The following is a 22,231-nucleotide window of genomic DNA, read 5'->3' on the forward strand; positions in this document are numbered from 1 at the left end:
AAATACTCTACTGTTTAAATGAGAAGTTTAACTGAGGGGATGCACACAGCGCTGATAAAGACAAAAAGACTTTTTCTCCTTACAATTAATAATAATAATATAATAATAATGATCGAATAAAAATTAAATGTAAAAAAAACTATGGTACTTTTTAAAAAAAAATTTTTATTGTTCATCAAATAATTTATGAAATCATTATAATGACACTGTTTCTTACTGAAAACGTGGCCATTACAGCTGTGGTGTTTTCTTTTAAATCCACTTAAAGGATATTTAAAACCATCTTTTTATAATTATTGTTCCAGTTGTCAAGAGCTCTATGTGGAGACACTCCCATTGAAAAAACTTGCCGGACTGTGTGCTGTAATAATGGGACCCAGTTGGCACACGTATACTGAGTGTTGTCTCGTGCCAGTGTCCGGGCAGAGGAGGGACCAGGGCATGTGCTAATGAAATGCTAACAGGCTGAGATGAGCTTTGGAGCAGGGCTGGCCTGCTGGCAACATGCCATGTCATCTAGAGTCACCTAGAGTTCAGCCGCCACAAAGGCTGAATGAGAAAAACTGAAGCACTTGGAAAGGTGGCAAACTGTTCTCTCATAGGACGTAATTATCCGAAGCTTCGGCATGGCTAGCACAAAGTCAGCCTGAGTCACCGGCTCACTGGTCACCAGTAGAAAAGAAAACATTTTATTTTTCCCCAAGATTCCCCCTTCCTCTGAGCTGTAGCAGAGAAGATGTGACAGACAACAGCTAAGTGAAGCCTCACCTCATGTTCACGCTTTATGAAAATTTAAAAAAAAAACAAAAAAACAGCAATAAAACTACACAGCCTCTGGTTACCATCAGTCATCATCACTATGGATGAGGATCTCTTCCCCTGCTGTGTTCCAGCTGGCAACTCCACCAGCTCGTCCAGCACGACTCACTGCCAATCCTCAACAGTATAAGTGACTAACCTTAAATTCAAACATTTACAATGAGCCTAAGAAAAGCAGCACACATTCAGAAACATTTACACCCACAGCTACTAAACTGGCATTACCTCACAAAGGAGTCAGACAAAGCTAATGCATCAAATATAATACGCAGATTACCGAAGGATTATAATGTGTCTAGCAGATCTCAGAGGCTGCACATCCGCATTCAGCTGCGATTTGCAACACTTGCTGTGACAGCATGCTAATGATCAGCTGATATTTACCAATTTCACTAGCCGAGCTCCACATGCTAGCATGCTAACATTTACTACTTAGCAGTAAACCAATGTAAAGCTGAAGTTGATGCAAACATGATGCTGACTCCATTACAACAAACTGTATCTGCATAAGTTGAGCTTTCTTCCTGCTATAAAAGCTACCTAGCTCTTAATCTAAAATTTGAAAAAAATACAAATGCAGATGTGCATTTATTCTTCTTTAACAAGACAAGACAGGAAAACACTGAATTTCTGTTTAGAGATTTACCAACTTGAACACCAAGAGAGATGGACGTTGTTTTGTTACATTAAAACGTATTTCAAATGCGGAAACTCTTTAGCAAACTAATACATTTTTGCCAATAGATAGTAATAATAGTACCAATGACCTATAAACATTTCACATGCAGACCACAGGTGGGTGTTACATTTCTCAAACTTCCCCTAAATGCCTTGAATGTAGGAAGTCCGTTGCTATGTATCAGAGTGAATTGTTTTTATTACAAAGAAAAGCAAAAGAAATGCAGAAACATAGAAATGGAGAATGTGTAAAATGAGCCAGATAATAAAAGGTTAAGCCTGTTTGAACTAAACTTACTGTTTAGTAGTAGATTCCTAACATAACTATGTCCTCTGTTTCGCACACGTTCTGAATATGCTTTTGGTGGTTTGAGGCGAAGTTACAATTTACAGGGGTTCTTTGAATCCTTTGGTCTTTATTTATTTGTAGTTTTACATTAAGCATATAAAAAAAAAAACATATTTAATTAAAAAACACTATCTGTCCTCATAAAGGGCGCTATTGATAAAATAAGTTGATTTAGCTTTAACTGATTTTTAATGTCTGCGATGGACTGGCGAGCTGTCCAGGGTGTACCCTGCCTGTCGCCCAAAGCCAGCTGGGATAGGCTCCAGCTTCGCGACCCTGAATTGGATTAAGCGGTTCAGAAAATGAATGAATGAATGAATGAATGAATGATTTTTAATGTTAGCATTAAAGATTCCTCTTAAACTGCATCTGTTTTTTCTGCAGTTCTATATTCCTTTGAATAAAGTTATTATCACTTGTGCTGTAATATTCATCTTAAAATAGTCTTGCTAACATACACAGAGATGACACAACAATATTTTTGACTGTTTTATTCAACAACATATGTCAGACTTGATTTTCCTAAATCTCTGAAAATACCCCTGAAACCAAATGTTTCCAATTTATTAAATCACCAATTGGATTTCCTGTTCATACTAAGCCACTCAGTTCAGTTGCTCTCTTTGTTCGAGTCTTTGCAGAAGGTTACCAGTCAATGGCCGACAATGTGACAGTATAAATGAAGACATGACTCCAGAGTTGGACTCCTGGAGCCCGCAGAGGAGAGAAGACGTCACCGAACTGCAGCTGCAGCACAAGGCTGAGGAGGACAAGGCCAAAAACGTGCCAGCTTATACGCTATACACACACACACACACACACACACACACACGCCATCTGAGATGAGTCACCGCAGCGCAGCATGCAGCAAGGGGGAGGGGAGGGGATTGGGAGGCATGGAAGGGAGGGGGGTGTTGCTATGGTAACCCATCTATGTCAATTCCACTCTGCTAGCCTGCAGATTGGAAAGGCCCAACACAACATCCATGCACAATGTTCTCCCTTTTGATCCACACAGTCACTCCTGTGGGTCAGTTAGTTCATTTGATGCTGTGTGTGTGCGTGTGTGTCTGTTATACTCACTGTGGCATGAGATATGGTGAGGATGCCACCCTTTACTGAGCACTGTCTCCTCTGCCACACCTTCCTCAGCCTATGAGGGAGGGGTCCAAAGATTATTGAACAGGTTGTCAAGTCTTCTTTCTCCGTTCTTTGTATATTAAAGTGACACCCCCCCCAAAAAATAATGGCTGCTTACCCATCACTCTTCTTCAGTAGGTATCCCTTCTTCTCACTTCCAAACTCCTTGTTTCCCTGCAGCTGATGCATGCTGTACCCTCCCTGCTTACTCTGCGAGTCCTGTGTGTGCCCACACAGACACAAAAAAATAACTTCAAACACTGAGCATTTGCAGAGAAGCAGCATGATCAAGATGTGCAACAGGGACACATACACTACAAACTTATTCTTCAACACCACTGTGAATGGGCTTTTGTTAGAAAAAAACAAAAAACAAAGTGAGAGTGCTAACAGGAAAAAAAAATGAAAGAAACAACCTCCACAAGGCATGCTTTGCAACACCCCTACAGGGCCAAACCACTCTACTTTCAACCACAGCATGCTCAACATGCAGCAGCACTTACTCTTCTAGACTTGATTCCAGACAAGCAGAAGGCAGAAGGGGGAGATAGAGGGAAGAGGTGTGAAAGATCTGGCTCAGGTTCAGGCGGTGGGTGTGAAAGAGTGTGTTGCCTGACCGTGTGCAATCAGAAAGTAGTGCTTGCTGTACTAACATGAACAGCTACAGAAAGTATAACTTACTTCATGCAAATAAGGAGACAGAGTGTGAACATGTGAACCGAGGGGGTGAAAATGAACTCACAAGTAGAGCAAGTTGTCTTTTAAGGGCATGTGTGTGTGTGTGTGTTTGTGTGTATAAGGAAGGGTCAGGCAGTGAGTGGTTCTCCACTGAGCAGCCAGTGAGGCACAACACTGGTTACCAGCAAAGCCTACCACACACTGGCTACCAGCATGGTACAGCACTGGGCACTCGCTCCGTGCTGCAGGAGACAAACTCCAACTTGGTAGTGGCCAGAGTGAGCAGAAGTGTTTAGTGAGGGGGGAAAGAAAAAAAAAAAAGTGAATGAAAGCTCTTGAAGCTGTTTTTAACTTGACGCAGCCCTTCTCTCTTTCTTTTGTTCCAAAGTTTTGCTCTGTTTGGCTGGATGTGACCTACATACCTCCTTCTGGTCCAGCTGGAGGGAGGACTTGATCAGATCTCGCAGGGCGGTCAGCTGCTTCTTCTCCTCATCCTGAGTTTGTTTGATCTGCGGAAAGAAGATGCGAGCTGTGTCTGCATGCAATTACAGCTTAGCACAGTTTACCAGATTCATAAATGGCTTTTTTACTTAACTGCTTTTGTTGAATTAGCTATTTAAAAAAACACAAAAAACTGTTGAAAATACCAGTGAGAACCGTCTGTCCTCAAGATCTGATTTCATAGAACAAATGATTTGTCCACAGAATAAATGTGGTTATACTTTCTGAGCTCATTTTATCTGTCAAAAGTCTGACTTTGAAAGACTTTGCTATTGTTTAAATCAACAGTATTTTATATCTGCAGCATTAAAATAAAAAAAGTTAAAGACAGACATCCTTATAAATGTACTGATATGTACATGCAATACATCAACTTTAACAGAGCACTAACAACTTTAACAGAGGCTGTTAAGTTGGCTATAAATCTGCTAAATTACATTTGTCAGAAGCAATTACCACACTGTAAGGATCATTTTTCTGACTAGTTGTTTCTTTCCGAAGTGTTGGATATGTGAGATTCTGATCCAACTTCAGTCAGTTTAGGTCTGAAACAGTCTGCCTCTGACAGGTTGCTCTGTTTGCTTTACTTGCCAATTCTAATGACGGCTTGCAGTGCATGCAAACATACTACAAAATAGTAATAATAGAATAATAAAAAATGTCATGAAGTTGGTTATTTAAGATAAACTTAAGAAAGGATGCCATATTGTTTACTTTAAGGTATTTTGGAGTCTTGTACGCTTCTTCGTATACTCCAAAATGCTGCAGTACCATTCACCATCTCCCTGAAAGCCTCCGTCACTTTAGGATTTCTCCCCTGAGAGGCTGAATCTGCTCTTTTTGGTCGACAGCTGGGTCAGATATTACACACTAAAAAAAAACTATGTTCAGTGGCTATAGCAAGACTTTTGTTCTAACTTTTTGTTTGTTTTGTTTTAACGTTTGTCGCATTGTCCATAAAGATTATTACGCAACAAGCATCACTGAGATGGTAATAAGTTAAGCTCCAGTCATCAACATGAGAAACTTAAATTGAGAGCCATTTTTGATTTATGTTTTCCTGACTTTTTCTCACAGCCTGAGCAACAGATGTTCAAACACCGAAAAGCAGATTTTTACTGAACAAAATAAACTATTTAACTTTTTGTTTTAAGGGCATGTCCAGGTGCCAACAATATGCTGACTTTTGGAAACCATAGTTTGTGAATGAGATTTAAAATCTTGTGTTTTTTATTTTGTTTTGAGAGTGTCAGTGTTGCTTTTATCTACTCTCAAAAAGTCTTCACAACATATATCAAAGTGGGTAAGTCAAGGCAATGCACTTCGACAGCATTATGTTAAGGTGGATTTTGCAGTTGGTTCAGGCTACACATGGAAGAAAAGAGGCAGACTGTGTATTTAATCTTGGACGGACACTGGTTGTTGTAGCCTGAACACAAGACAAGGAAGCTCCTTTTGGCTCAAGGAAAGTGTTAATCAAAAGTATCCTTGTTGGATTTATCAATAACAGTATCCATGTAATAAACAGGGGATATAACAACAAAATTAGTGGAATCTTTGGCAACTTATAGCTTTATATTTTGGTCCATCTGTCATTCTAATGAAAACCTAAATGACCGACTGGGAAGACCAAATGAAAAATTAAAAAATGACTATTTACATTGTAGAGATCAGCTGCCAGCTTTTCGATGTACTGCTTCAGCTTATCCGCCGTCTTCAAGCCATCTTGGAAGAAACTGGAGAACAGAGATGCATAACAAACACACTGGTTGATAATTCACTGACACACACAGCAGTCATTTATGCAAAGGGCTGCCTCAGAGATGTCATGTATGGCAATGAACTCCTCTTGGCCTTTATGAAGGTCACACAGATAGAAATGTGGGTAGTTTTATCTTTAATGTATAGCTCAGCTCCTTCTAGTACCTTTGGCACCTTTCGCTCTTGGCACTGAAACTGTATCTGGCCCAGCTCTTTGCAGATTTGCAGAGGTGTTTAGCACTTCCTGAAATCCATTACAAATCCGTCAGCGGTACACGCCTCGATGAAGCTCTGCAGCCGCAAATCACAGCTAATGACCTTCCTCTCTTTCTCTGCCCCTTGCCCGACACTCTCCTCTTCTTGGAACATACATCTTTCTTCCTCTAATCATTACCTTCTCTGCCACATCTCGTTTTCTTTCAATCACTGCATTGAGGATTCTACATCTCTCCTCCCACTCCACTCAGATGTGCTCGTAAAGCACTGCTGACCTTGCAAAGTGTCAGACGACACGGTTTAAGTGTTTGTATACTGCAGTTACGGAAAAGGATTCACCTCCCTTGACTTTTTGCACACTTTGCAACACATTTTCTTTTCAGACTTGCTAATGGGAAATCCAGTCCTTGACGAGCCGACGATTGGTCATGACAACCTTTAATTTGCCACTTTTCCTGCAGACATCCGGGAAGAGTAAATCATGTCAAAGTAAGAATAAACAGCCTCTAAAAGCTCTCAAAACAAACTAAACATAATTATCTCATTAACGCAAAGTGAGAAAACTACATAACCGTGACTGCTTATAAATATTCTGTTCATGCTTCATACAACCACAAATCACAACAGATCTAAAGTCATAGCAAACAAGACCATGTTTTGCATCTGTAAGTTTCTTAACTGAAGTGCTTCAGGCTGCGTGCAAATTGGATCCTTCTTCATACACTTTCCTCAAGCTTTCCATCCGGTGTCCTAATGCTTCTAATCCATCACCGCTGCAGCCTTTCTATCCGTCAAGGCCCAGGTTGAACAGATTAGCAGGGAAGTGTATTGTTTTGTCCCAGTGTTATGACAGGACGTAGCAACGCTGAAAGAAAAATCTGTCATCCTGTCACGGGCTGCTCCTAGCCGCAGTTCTGGCAAAGAGAGCGCCTGCGTTATTTACCCACCAAACCCCTCGGCTGTCAGAGCGGATCTGTATGATAACCTGTACAGAGTTATGAGAGCTATGCAACCAAACACCCCCAATCGTACGGGAGGAAAACTTCATCAAGTGCAGGAAAGAAGTTTTGGTGAAATATTTCTGAGTGGGTGTGAAGCACTCAGTAGGAGACAGTTGTACATTTTGAGTTATGGGTTTATGGTGGCTACTTACTTGCACTGTGCGTGGTAATACTTAATCAGGTTCTGCAGAAGGTCTACTCCTTTCTTGGTCTTGATCTCATTGACTTTGATCAGGTACTGTAAGAAGAAGAGGAAAGCAGAGTTCAGCTGTGGGTTGAAATTGAGGATAGTGTTAAAAGGATTTTTTGAGTTTAATGAGGTATAACTAGGCAGTGGAGTCACACAGACAGAAACAGCTCCTACTTTGCCACACACACTCATTAGGTAAGGCCTTTGCATTATGATAATCACATCTTACTGCACATATGCTTCATGAAGCCTTTGATGTGCAAGCCAACACTGTGCAAGTGGGGACCAGAATGATAAACACTTTTGAGGCTGCCTTGTGGAGCCTCAAAAGTGGCTCAAAAAAAAAAAAAAAAAGAAAAAAGAAAAAAGGCTCTTCGGAGCTGGAGTTTTTGAGTATGCATGCTCAGTCTGGGTGTCTGAGGATTTAAAACAAGTGGCTTTAGAAAGTACTTCCACCAAACGAACAACTAAAAGATAATCTTAACCAAATCCCACAGTGAGCCAGTCCGCACAGATACAAAGAGTCACAGTTAAAGACTACATTCAGCTCTGCAGTCAGGTTTAATCTATTCTCTGAAGCCTCCGACAGCCACAACTAGCTTCCATTTGCTACTCAGATCATGTGTGGATACATGCTAGTTAGCATACACATGAGTACTTGTCTGTGTGTGCACGTACGTGTGTACGCGCCCATGTGTGTGCCTTTGTCTGCCCCGCAGTGGGGTTTTTTTTTTTTTTTTTTTCTTTTGGGACGTGAGATTATCCACATTTTGTCTGAGGTTTGTGTGGGTTCAGTGTTGTGAACGCTTGAACCCTTTTGAGTGAATGAGTGGCGACGTTTGCGCTGCTGCCGCGTCTGTGCCGAGTATAATGCAGCCTGCTGAGCCCTGCCTTTCCACACTCCTCCGCTGGCAGCGTAGGATGAAAAGGGTGAGAGAGTGAGAGCATCCTGTAATCTGGTGATTGAGCAACATGGGGAGAGTGTAAGAGCACCAGAGTGCACACAGCGGAGAGAAACGAGGTTAAGTGGGATGAACAGATTGCACCACTGACTGCGGCACACAACAACAGCAGCAGTGTGTTCCCAGCATTAATGACTGTTGATTTATGATTGTCTGGTGTGATTATTTCACTTCAAATATGGACAAGTAACACAAATCATCTAGTCTAAGTTCATTTCAACAAATTAAGTTACAAAATTAAGGGAAATTTAAAAAAAAAATAAAAAAAAAGCAATGCAGAAATTAGGCTAACCAAGGGAATCATTTATTTGATAATTGAATATATTTTTCTCACTAAAATAAGAATTCTTTGAACTCTAACCTGCTATTTTTATTATTTGTGCAATACAGCCAACAGTAACTTTAAAAGCTGTTTTAACTTGAGTTTCAGATGAGCTGCAGGCTGATGATATATCTGGTTTCTTTACCTATACTGAACTGTCTGAAACAGAACATACATGCAAGCAAACAAGCATGTTAGCTTCTAGTTTTACTATCTTTGAAAGTTTTTCAGACAAATATACCCTTCAAGCTGGTTTAGAGAGATGGACTCAAAAACAATTAGCCAAAACCAGTAAGGCCTTTTTACACTGCTCTGGGGTGCTCATGCTCTACCGTGAAGTAATAGCAGAAGCACAAAACAGAAATTTAAAACCAAATCTGGAACAGAGGAAGCCAACAAAAGAGGAAGCCAGTGCTAATATGATGTGGGAGATATAAGTCGTTCTTGGCGTAAGTAGGAACCGGAGGCGGGTTGCGGAGCTGGATAAAGCAGTGACTGTTGAGAAAAATTTCTGAAATTATGCGAAAAGAAATCTGTTGCAAGAGCTGGTTCAGACTTGTTTTGATATTATTAAAACAATGCAGAGGAGTATATTTTGAACCAGCAGATAAATTTTATTACAATCTACAGCTTGTCTTGATCCTGACCCAGCCTCTTAATGAAATACAATATTCATTCCTAATGCTTTAAATGCTTAGTGCTGAAGGCAGTATTTCTTTGCATAGAAAAAAACTGAATGTTTCAAATGATACAACACAAACAGTTCGTAAATATAGCACATAATCCTGCAAGTAAAGATTTACCTTGAAGAATTTAGTAGAGTCAAAAATCAACCAGTCAAGTGAATACAGCAATCAATCAAATAAAGATGATGTATAAATCTTGTATGTTAAAACAGAATAAGTTTTACTACCATCATTTACAAGAAGACATCAGTCAGTTTAGAAGAGCAGGATTTGGAGAGGATGTGTACTGGGATGATGACACTTTAGCTAATCTGACAAACTATAAAAAGGTAAATTACATTTGGTGTAACCCATTTGAAGAAATCTAAATGTCTAATGGTGCAAAAAAAAACAAAACAAAAAAAAAACAGAAGAATTTGTTGAAATGAGAAACAAAATGTCTTAAAAGTAAAAGTCTGATACTATCTGTTGGTGAATGATAAAGGGGGAAAAAAAAGCTTACAACTATTTGTGCAAATTTAAAATTGCATCAGCAAATTTCACGTTTGTCATGTGGGAGGGCCAGTAAATGACAGACCCTTCGCCCTCCTGCTGACAAAAACTTACTCTCTTAAGAGTTTCAAGCTTTTAGTTTCATTTCAGCACCTTTGCTTAGTCGATATATATCAGCTCACAAGAAATCTAGAAACTTTCAGGAAAAACATCTGCATACCTCTCCCTCAATGGTGCCATTTGATTTCTCACTGTCTTTTTCTCTGACTGACTGAAGTGTGGAGGCAAAGAAAATTATAGTACAGATGTTGACATTATTTTATGTGGCTGATGACTTTGTTAGCTGAAGCTGTTGGGTTACAATTTTATTAGAAAATCAATCTTAATATGCTTTTGATAATGACTACCAGTTGACACACAGTCCATATGAAGCACTTTTCAGTCACAAGCTGGTCGACTGACTGCAGAAATATAAAGCTGTTTGGAGAATAACGACTTTATGGAAATTAAACAAACTGTGTGAGAACAGAGTCTAAGACAGAAACAAACAGATGTGAAGTATTTGGACAAAGCTATGCGATTAAGTTTCAAGCAGAAAACATCATAATGACATTTACCAATTCTTTTAAAGTATTTCTTAACATTTGTCCATTTAAAGTTGTGGGCATTGTGTGACAACCATGTTTTCCATCAAGTGGAACAAAACTTGTCAGGTCAAACTTGTGCTGGTTTTTCTTTTCTGGAGCAGATTAGCAACTACTGTTAGCACTATACAAGCTATCTTTTAACCTTTCCAGCTAGCACAAGGAAAAACATTGTTAGATAGAACATGATGAACTAATATTAAAGCTGGGGTAGGTAATGCTGGGGAGCAAGCAAGATGTGAAAGTAGCACCCTGTCTTGGCTCCTCCCCCTTTGGTTTTGCTCCTTGCATGATCCAAGGCTTTTTTCTTACCTCTGCCAAGGAGGTTATGTTTTTACCAGCATTTATCTGTCTGTTTTTGTACAAGATAACTGAAAAAGTTATGGATGGATTTTATTGAAATTTTCAGGAGTTGTTGAAGAAATTCTGTAAAAGAAGAACTGATTTAATTTCAGTGGTGATCCGGATCACCACTTGGTTCAAGAAACTTTTAAAGGCTGTGGCAGAGATCTGCGTTCTCCAGGTGCTTTTCCAACAATTTTCTCTTTTTTGGCTTTTTAGCTGGAGAAGGCAAATAAACCGACCCGGGTCGGGAAAATCCTTCTCACTACTTCGTATTTTCATCCTAGCACGCTGTTTATATGCAGGGTGTGGCTACCAGGTATGCACTGCGGGAGGGGGAGGGGGGAGAGCCGGGAGAAGAAGCTTACGAAATATAAGAAATGAACAACTTCAAATCAACCCAAGCGTTTCGATTGGTCATATTTTTTACAGATTTACAGTAAACTGAGGGGTCTAACTATATCTCTTAATGTTCATGATTACAAAAAGTACAGACTATTATCAGGACGAGGAACCACTTCACCCAGAGTAAAAAGAAAAAAAAAGTCTCTGAGTAAGATTACCCACCTCAGCTTTAAACTGTGGTAAAATTTATTTAAAATCTGGTTAGTGTTAATGTATTAAAAAACTATTGTTATTACACATTTTGCATGCTAAGATGCTAAACTGAGTAGTTTAGCAAAGTGAAAATTCATTCACAGCCTCACAGAGATGCTAACACTGCTAAATTTTTGTTTCTATCATTTTTACTCTGCAAGTGTAACAATGATCGATTTCAAGTCTTATTTGAAAACGTTGTTGGGGATTAAATCCAACTGTGTCATGCATGCAGACCTGAAGAATGTGGGCTAGAATATACTGGAGAATAGCACTGAGAGGAGGGCAGATTAGCAAGACGTGATACAAAGTGACTGCAGATAGTTTTGTAGTGAATAAGACAGACAACCAAAAGCAATGGTTCATTATGTAATATGAAAAACAAAAAAACCTTCCAGGATAAAACAGTGAACAAGACGTAGGCGTCACCGCCCACAACCAGAGAGGATTTTGGCAAAGCAGAGTGAGCTCTAACAGTTTGTTCTGATTCTCATGGGCACACAGAGAGCTCACATTTGTTTTACACTTAATTCTTGCCGTCTGATTTCTTAGAGCTCTGACTTAGTGCCCAACAGTCACACTGTGAAAAAAGCTTCACAGAGACAGGGGAACAGCTAAAAAAAACACTTCAGAATACAGATTAATATTTTGTACAAGCCAAAATATTGGATTTTTTCTGTCAAGCTTTTTGGGTTGGATTTTTATCCACATTTAATAAAATTATTAAGCAAATTAAGCACTTAAAAGTGTGCTTTTCTGATTAATTAAAGATGACAGAACTGCATCATTTCACAGAGTCTCAAAATAAAGCTACAGACATCTTAAAGCATGACTATAAAAAACAATTCAAGCTTAAATCCAGCATAGACACAACTAATACAGACTATAAATAGTGTAGGATTTTAAAAACTAAGTCTAAATAGTCTTTAAACTGGCCTGGTATTGATGCCGAGCCCTTTTTCACCCATATAACACCAAATTTGTTGGTTAACAATGCTATTTTAGGTAAAGTGGTATGACAATGACTCGACACAGCAGAAATGTGAAACTATAATTCATAAGCCACAGATTCAGGTAGATTAGCATCTGGCATTAGCACACAGACAAAAGCATCAATGCTTCATGCAAGACTTCACTTCATCTCTGTGTGCTGATCACTCCTCAAAATGCTCCATGGATATGATTACAATCTGATATTGACACATATAATCTACATCTGGATGATGAAACCCAATCAGTTTTATCAACACAGTTTTCTTAGAACTTACGTCAATGCTGCTAAATCTACATAAGCCAGGCAGCAGCTGGTGTTTTTGTTGATGATGATGATAATAATAATAATCATCATCATCATCATCATAATCATCATCACAACATTTACTTTATTAATTTTGATTGGAGAAAACAGCCCTTTTAACCTGCTAAGTGGATTTTTAACTCACAAATGAGGTCTCACATCAAGCTATAAAACAGGTTTAAGTGAGTTAGATCTGTGTTGGTTTTTTTCTTTACTTATGATTTTCATGTAAAGTATTCAGTCCTATGTTGGATAAATATTTAGTATTCAGCTATATGACATGGCTGGGCTGCTAAAATCTGATACCACGCAGTTTTTTTGCTGAATTGGCTGCACCTGTTTTTTAAAACTTTATCGTCCAGCTTGTCTTGTCCTGACATCTGACAAAGCAAGATGTTGGACATATATCACTGTGTACTGTCACATCTGACGGCAACTGGGGTGGAACTGAAGAAGAATCCGGTAATGCAGGCGCATCCTACCATGCCTTTCTTTATCCAGATGTTAAAAACCAGGTGTGTAATTCCTCACCTCACACATCTGAAGTTGAAATAAGCGTCTCTCCTTCTCCATCTCCTCTGCAATCTCAGCCCCAGTGATCTCGGTGCGGATCATCCCATGCTGCTTAGCATGCTCCCGCTTCTCCTTTTCTATCTTTGTACTGACATAGAAAAGAGGAAAAGTCACCTCTTGGTTTTACATTGAATGTGTTGTTCTGCATTGGGAGCTATAACTTCTGTGATGTCCCTGAAGGGTTCACACAATATTGCAGTACATCATCCCCTCTTTTGTACTCTAAATTAAGCTAACTAGTGTATTATGCAATCTTGCACTTACAACTTGGCCTCATAGTCCTTCCATGCTTTGTCAAAGGGCTTCTTTATGTCCTGCAGAGACACAGAAACAAGATTCAGCAAACTACAAAGAGGTCACTGTGAGGACAGAGTTATTTGTAGAGTATGAGCACGAGTGGAGACCCTGGATAATGCCTTATTTCACTCATAACTCACAGCCTGGATGCCCAGCTAGTGACCACGCCCATTCTCGTACCTCTAACATCGAAGGTTCATGACCCGGTTATTCGCCACTCGGCTTAAGCACAACACAAAATAAGTGTTTACATCTCGTAGATTTATAGTTTAAAAAGTAGGGTCTCCCCAATTCCCCCGACTGATTTGTAGCCGTCTTTATCGCAGGCACAAATGTTTAGAGACGTGCTGACAAGGCATCTGTTCCCAGAAGATTCCAGAGAGGGAAACACCATTTCACTCTTACCCCTTTCACGCCTTTCAAATCCCCCTTCAGCAGCGAGTCCAGGGTGAAGATCACATTGTGGCTGAGGCTCTGGAGCTGAAAGAAGAAACACAGGAGGAACACAGTTTTAATGAGGAAAGGAAACATCATCGATATGTCAAAACACACCATCATAGGTAAATGTCTGAGGAACTGTCAAATAAAACCATGAGGAGACAACACCCCTCAATGAGTTTATCTAAAAAAAAGAAAAAAAAACACGTCTGTGTGGAAAAAAGCTAATGGAGCTTGTCCGTCCCTGACTTTCCCAAGCTGAATATGAAAAAAATTAATGTATAAATCCTGCTGCTAAGACAAAGCGACAGCCATTTGAGCACTAAATATGTATTAATCCACAGCTTAAAGAAGTCCCCAATGAATGAACTATTTAATCTTTGACTTAAGGCTTTAAAAAAAAAAAAAAAACACAGAAAATGAAATTATGAATAAATATTAAATAATTTTTGGAACCAGCTGCAGCCAAAAAACTGACATATTGGCTGCAGTAACATGATGTTTTTTAATTTGGTATTAATAATTTGGAATTAAATCATTTGGTATTAAATAATTCAGAATTAACGTATCCTCCTCTGAGTTTACATGAAAATAATCATTCTGAATGAACGTTTACATGAAACACGTCTTTACTTAATTCCTCTTCGGAGCAAGTTAGGATGGTTTATGATTGGACAGAGGGTACAGGTGACATATGACGTATACTGCAAATAAACAGTTCGCTTCCCTCTTCTCTCAACTTGTAAAAAGTAAATAATAAGTACCAGGTTCGCCACTATGTCGATTATAATTTTAAGTACCAACTCAACACAAACATACTACTTTGCTTTTTAGCAGCGACTAAGAAGAAAACTACCGAACCCGGGAGGCAAAACAACGCTCATCATCGGGACGGCACAAGATAACGAGCATGCGCAGAACGACCGGAATTAACTTAGAGTGGAATTAAGGTTTACATGACAGAGGAATCAAATAGATCGGAATTAAAATGTGAATAAACCAGCCACTTACATCGGAATTAAGTTCAATTCCAAATAGACATTTGCATTAGGAATTAGGTGTTTACATGGCCATTTTTCATCAGTTTAAAGCAGAATTAACTTTTCTTAGGAATTAAAGAGGAATCAAAACTCCCTTGTAAATGTAGCCATTTTTATCACACAGTTAACTTATAACAGCAGTTGTTTAATAACAGGCACAGAGCGAGACCATCCATTAAACATCTGAGATAATTAGATGTAGCTGGCTGGAAATCAGCAGTAGTTAAATCACACTGAGACAAGGGTTTCAGTCATTAGGATTAGTTTCATGCTCTCCACACCTAAAGGTGGGACTGAGGTAGCAAACTGAGATTCATCTATGAGGCTGTGATAATAATATAATGTAAGATCTTATGTTTAAATCCCTGATTAAATAATACTGATAATCACACTTTTAATGTTTTGTTATTTGCAGCAGTAATACTCAGCACCCAAAGTAATAGAATGGAGTACATAAACATGCTTCAACAGTTTTAATCTGGAAGCCAAGCACAGCTTCAATCCATTTTGATTTATAGTCTACACAGAGTACAGGGGAAAGGGATCATGACTGTCTTCTTGTCATGATTAAACTCGTACGTCAGCATCCTTCCTGACAGAGTCAAGCAAAGCAGGCGTCACACACAAAAACATTAAAAACCAACAGCAAAGACAAAGATAACTCCACATCCATCTGTCACAATGTTCTTTTGTTTGAGTTCTATCCTGCAGCTAAACTCATTTCTGATGTGACCAAAATTACATTTGTGATGGTGAGTATTTAGTTTTTGCTCATGTGTTGCTATCTAGTTGTCAGTGTGTGAGGTGGTTAAGTAAAATAAACAGAGAGGCAACACATGTTGATGCATTAAAAAACAAGTTAAAGTCACATTGATCTAAGGTTGACAAATTTTTCTTGTTTAACTTTAAAAGGTGTAAACCATAATCAGAGTATTGATAAGAGACAGGAGCACTGAACAAAAACTGCTGCAGATAGGTGAAGGGACCTGTAGGGTCAGGTAATTATCCTGCTCCAAGCAAGCCTACATTACACATTGTTTGATCTTTTATTCATTTAAAAGTAGTGACTGGTATAGCTTTAAAGGTTGGGGTTTAGAGAATGAACACAGGGGGGAAAAATCTGCAGTTTTTGTAGGTAAAATGAGAAAAAAGGAAAATACTATTCAATTCAACTTTATTCAAATCTGAACAAATTAAGAGATTACTCCGGACAAGTCTATGAAAGAATTAGCAAAATCTTGACATGTCCTGCAGCTCCAGTTGCCACGGCTTTGCTCAGCAGCTCTAACCATTAGGATCAGCAAAGTCGTTTACAACAGTACTAAGCATTTAAGCCCATGTTGTTGATAGCCAAGTCCACACAGCCACACAGCAGCAGTCAAGGAAGTAAACAATGCTTAATGGGCACTAATGTGCTACTTAAGTGCCTGTCTTGCATATGGCTAACATTGGAATCAATCTTTCACTGGCCATCAGCCTCCGTGCTCTAACAGCCCGTCCTGGAAACTGCCCTGGTCTAGCCTTGCTTTCACTGACCACATGATTCTCAGAAATGAATAAACAGCAAAGAAGACACAGGAAAGCAGGTCAAATCTGTTAGTCCAAGCCTTGTGTTTTAGCTGATTGGACATGTAGGACATCTAGGACACGCTCTATTCATCAATACTCATTTGTCGCACATGCACATACCAGCTGCCCTCAGGGTGCAGCTATCGAAGTGTAAAAACTCAAAGTGAAAAAAAAAGACAAGCATCAAAAAGTGTGAGTAATGAAAAGAGATAAGGCCACTTTCCACACAATGTGTGCAGGTTGTGCTGACAGGTGAATGATTTGTGTAGGTTTCTGCCTGACGCTCGTGTTGCTGCCAAGTTAATTTATGGAGTTTAATTCTGCTGTCAGCGATGGGAAGAGAAGAAGAGAGTGGGCTCTGGCTTTTCTTACAACAACAAACACTCACAGTGGATTCAAACAGGACATTATTCAACAGAAACGCCAGGGGAAATCCAACGCATGCAGATAAGAGCCTGTCTGGAGGGAAAAAATAAAAAATTCAAGGCTCACAGGCAGATTTAGCTGCAGTCAGCGCTACTGTCCAACTGCGATGACAGTTTGGCTATGTAGGCGAGTTTCATGCAACTTTTAAAAAGGTTGGAGAATGATGAGGAAGACTCATTCAGCTCTACTGACGTCTGTTTCTACCCACACTTCACCTTTCACCTAATCTAATCCTAATCTCAACCTTAAACCCAAATCCTAAACCTCTTACACTGGTGAAGACAAGAAAAGGAAGCTGTGTAATGACAGTTTTCCTCTTACGATCCTTGTGATGATGACACCACCCCTCGAATCTAGAAAGATTCAACAGGAAATGCTCCCCGTCTCCAAGAGACTGATCTTATTCAAACAGGACTCACCAGGTTCTTGAGCAGGGCAGACAGCTCCTTAGTGAGGGAGGAGAACTTGACAAAAGCTGTTCCCAGATCAGGGTTGTCCCGACTGATGAAGTTGCTACCAAATTTGTCCAGAGCCTGAGCGTAGTTTTCCTCATTCTGGACATGGTCTGTGTTGGAAAGAGAGAAAGAAGCAAGACATTAACTTTATCCACCCTGAACTCTGTCCACATGACTAGCTTAGCTTATCCACAAGTACTGTAGCAAGCCTGTTGTTGCAAAGACCTTAGGATGTGCAAGTAAAGTGCTCCATCGAGAATAAGGAAGATGATACAGAAACAAAGGACTTAACTTGGTTTACAAATAAAGAAGTTGTCAGCGTATGGCAAGTCTGCACTCTTTAATTATTAGTCTTGCTAGTATAATACATGCAGAATGTTGCTTGACATGGTCTTGCTCAAAAGGGCAAAATTTTCTCTAAAAAAGCTTTGGATGGATAAAACCTAAATATAATTTTTTTGTTAGCTTGTTACGTTACTGTAATAAAGTTTTAATCTAAATTTGTAGCTGCATCTCCAATCTGAAGTGTATCACAGACTGATGTTTTTAACTTAATGAAACTGTCACTTGTTATTGAAGTGTTGAAATAAAAATAAAGAAGACTTATTAGATGTTTAGACTTTTGACAGCATTTGAAGATTTTCCTATCTGACTACTATTGTTAATAAATTTACAATGAGAAAAACAGACCTGTCTACGTTTCTGATACTGTTTCTTCCTCCTCTGTTAACATCATCTGACAAGCACAAACCTTCTGATACTTAAGCATTTATTGTCTTCTCCAGCTTCTAATGCTGTCTTCTTACAGTCAACCAATAATTCTATCATTGTAGACTTATGATAATACCTATGATAAAGGGGTTTGAGCATTGCAAACACATATTAGAGGAAGTAAACACACACACTTTGGGGCAGGACAGTCTATTGGCTTGCTTAAGGGCACTTTAGATATGACTGGTGTTAGAGCAGGACTGATCAATCACTGCTCCCAATCACATTTTGCCCCTCTTCCTCTTGCCTCTACCCTCCCAACACCCCAGAGGGAGGGTCAAAAGCCCAAAGCAGAATCAGTTATTCAGCCATGATGTCTGTTTTACAGAGATCTCTGAATTCCCTGAATATAGCGACCCCAAATGTCAATGCAATTCGGTGCTGAAGGCATTTTTACATGTTGAACCTTTTTTTGCCAACAAAGTCATTCACAGCAAGGAAAACCCTGAAGTTTATTTCTGAAACCCACAAGTCTTCTGGGATGCTGTTTCTAAGTGCCATCATTCTACAGAACAACTGAATGGTTTCCAATTAACCCAATTATATGTGGCATGTTCCTCTGGGTGTGTTTTTTCTTCCTCTTCAGCATTAGATGACTTGTTAACTCTAACTCAACTTCGAATTAAGTGTTTTGGGGGAAAAAACAACTTAGTTTTATCATTTGTTGGCTTAAATTATTTTTCAAATTATCGGATATGTGCTTGTTGTTCTATCTCACATCCTGATGAGGTGACTGACAATTGTCATCTATGGTGCACATTTTATATTTTTTTGTCAAAAACAAAGTATACCTAGTAGAACAACATCTAAAAGAGCTATTGAGAAACAGGCTGGGGACACTGCAGATATTTTTGGTAGGTTTCCATCTCTGTTGTCAGAAGTATAACAAATGGGAGTGGTTGGGAGTGTTGTTCACAATAATAGCAATGTGGCAGAAATACTCAAATTATCATGCAATGGAAATTTCCTTCATCTGAACAACAGTAGCAGAGTACTTGGCTTTTGACTTCCCACTCGAGCTTATCCAGACAGGCTTTTGTTTTAAGAATTGAGAAGACAAATGAGTCATCTTCATACAGTATAATTAATGTCAGAATAACAAGATGTCTGGTTCTCCCGGTGAGTTAAACTCTGCAGGAGCTGTAGCCATCTGCAAGTTCCCGATGGAGAAGGAGCGGAGGATGAAGGTGTTATGAGTGAAGCCAATTGTAGAAAAAGGACCTCAGAGGGAGGTCAGGCAAGAGAAACACTGCAGAGCTTCAAATCATTTGGATATTTCTGTAATATATATATATATATATTGCAACTCTGTCCAAAAATGGGTCACAGTCAGAATTTATTCTTTGAAGTTTCCATCTTTTCTTACATATCACTCACAGAATCAGACTAAACATGTGATGCGCTTTAAAATGTAATATTTTCTTTATTTGTATATATTTTCTTATCCTCTTTCTATATGAAAGAAGAAATAATTACTCATAACGTTTATTATTGACATGGCACTGTCTGACAGTATACTTTGTTTTCTCTCCCTCCTTTAGCTGCACTATATGGTCGTACCCGGTTGTTGTTTTTTTACCTGCCGCATTTTCCATTAATGTAGCTTTTGTAGCTCTTTGGGTCACAACAATGTAACGCTCTCAACCTCTATTGAAGTGAGCTTTCCAAGTTCTTGATTATAGCATGTAGGGCATTTAATAAAAGGAGCTTAACCACCAGAGGTAACCTGACTTGCCCATCCTGTATAATACTGTTCATCTGTAAACTCCATGGCTCCACTTTATACCTCTGCTTTTTTTAAAAGCAGAAATATAATCAGATCTTTTGTTCCTATTTGAAGAGATTAATGAAAAGATTTTAGCCCTGCCAACACCAAAGAAACATTGGTATTTATTTCTATCATGCTACAAATGGAACTGTAAAACTACAAAGTGACCTAGTATGTGTCTGTTATTAATAGATTAGAAAACATTGTATTTGTATACATTTTTACACGAGACTTTAATGTAAATAATTGTTATTCTGTCTAGTTGGTATGTGATGATTTTTGATCATTGGTGCAGTGTCGGTAGAGCAGACTATACAAAGCAGATGCTACAATCTGATCCTCTTATTACAATAAGCTTTTATAATCAATTTAATCAACTAGCTAATGCTGTGAGGTACACAGGTTTACACCAAACACTTTTAATTTATTGCCTTTTTTTCTCACTCACATATGAGTTTTGTCTACAAACAGCTTTTAAACAGCTACGAACAACATCTAAAACGTAGCAAGGCAGGAAACTGTTTGAGGGGAAACTTTTTCTCTGCTGCACCACTAAACCTGCATGCAGGAAAGCAGCTGCGTTGTCAGAGATGTTGAGAAGTGAAAATGGACAAGGACCGTTCAGAAAGTGAAGCATTAGCAGACATAGTTATAGTTGAACAAGATGCAACAGAAAAGGAGCTACTGTATATAACACATATGTAACATGCATGTATTTAACAACAGGAGGAAATGTTTTGCTATCATCTGCTTTAATTTAGCTTTCTGGCAGATTGGACCTTTGTATGTAGTTGCCACATTTTACAATTATAAACAATTTTCTTCTTTATTTTAGAGTAAAGTATTGATTTGTCATGCAAAAATGTTAAATGTCAACAGCAGAAGAGTTGTTTGATATAACCCTCAGATCTGCTAACATTTCTACAGCTGAACACATTGCACTGTATTCTGCTGTGGAAAACTACTGGTACTGTGTGACATGAAATTACACTGGAGCTTCTTACGGACCATGATAAAAGTCCAAAACCAGTTTTCTTCAAAACAATGTGAGTTTGTTTGTTTGCACTGGAAAGAGATAACTACTATCTGCCTGACAGTATTTATGTCTGGAGGGATGTATGTCTGCACGTTGGAAGGACTCCTGTCCTTCTCAGATCTGTCTAAAGTTCGTCCGTGCTTTACTTTTGCTTACACAAACGTCCCACTCTGGTTTCTATTTTGAGAGCAGATAAATCACTGTATCACTTTAATGAGATGCACTTAAACATACCAACAGCTTTAACTAGAAGCTACAGGTTTTACATACCAGATTTTTTAAAAAAAACTTTAAATATATGCTCAAAATAATAACTATACATTTATTTTACATCAGAAATGTGTAAACGACTAAATACTGTATGTCACATGATTTATTGGCTGGCAGTTCTACCTCACAGCAACATCTCGAAGCGATTTTTATGTATAACATCATCAGTCTTGCACTACACTGAACAAGAATTCTGGCCTATCCTACGCAATGTGTCCTCAGTTCATTGAGGTTTGCGGGAATTTATCAATTCACAGCTCTCTTACGGTGCCGCACCAAAGCATGTCAGGTAAAGTCGAGATCTAATTGTCGCAACATCTTGATTCTTTTAATTTTTTAGTCATTCAGTTTACCTCTACGGCAGGGGTGTTCAGTTCAGTTCTACAAGGGCCACAATCCAGCAGGTTTTGAATGTACTATCAGGTTCTGTAAAAAGACTCATTAATTTGAGGGATACATGGAAAACCTGCTGGATTGAATCCCTTCATAGGACCAAATTGAGTACCCCTGCCTTATTGCATAAACCACTTCCAGTCCAGCTTTAGCTGTCAGACAGATGGTGAAACTAACTGCAAGGTCTCTGAGTCTTGTTGTGCCAAAACAACACCATATTATCATCCCTCCACCACTGTACTTGACAAATGGCATACAGTGTTTCCACGGAAATGCTCCGTTTGGTTGTCTGTGCACGATCTCATCTGTCCAAAGGAAACTGATCCATAAGTCTTGTTTTGTTCAGACTTAACTTTAACAAACTTAAGTCGTACTGATGATCATTTTAAAAGGAAAAGGTTTTTTTTCTGCTACTTTTCCAAACAAGATATACTTGTTTGGGTTCTCTTTCAATATTTGTTTCAGCGTGTCATGTGATACACCCCCAGATGCTGTCCCCAAACGCCCTTTTTACATTACA

General features: G+C 38.9%; 1 protein-coding gene across 4 annotated transcripts in view; it reads right to left on the reverse strand.

The window, feature by feature from the left end:
- Window positions 1–22,231, reverse strand: part of asap1b (ArfGAP with SH3 domain, ankyrin repeat and PH domain 1b) — a 70,050-nt gene that overhangs the window by 24,814 nt on the left and 23,005 nt on the right. For all 4 annotated transcript variants that reach the window (XM_079259558.1, XM_079259556.1, XM_079259557.1 and 1 more), the window contains exons 3-11: window positions 17,438–17,583; window positions 13,951–14,025; window positions 13,513–13,562; window positions 13,207–13,336; window positions 7,296–7,381; window positions 5,826–5,901; window positions 4,087–4,173; window positions 3,105–3,205; window positions 2,930–2,999 (exon numbers count right to left, since the gene is read on the reverse strand). In XM_079259558.1, coding sequence (XP_079115684.1) covers window positions 2,930–2,999; window positions 3,105–3,205; window positions 4,087–4,173; window positions 5,826–5,901; window positions 7,296–7,381; window positions 13,207–13,336; window positions 13,513–13,562; window positions 13,951–14,025; window positions 17,438–17,583 — 821 coding nt within the window. The remainder of the gene's footprint in view (window positions 1–2,929; window positions 3,000–3,104; window positions 3,206–4,086; window positions 4,174–5,825; window positions 5,902–7,295; window positions 7,382–13,206; window positions 13,337–13,512; window positions 13,563–13,950; window positions 14,026–17,437; window positions 17,584–22,231) is intronic.

Source organism: Telmatherina bonti, assembly GCF_933228915.1.
Source record: "Telmatherina bonti genome assembly, chromosome: 20".
Lineage (NCBI taxonomy): Eukaryota > Metazoa > Chordata > Actinopteri > Atheriniformes > Telmatherinidae > Telmatherina > Telmatherina bonti.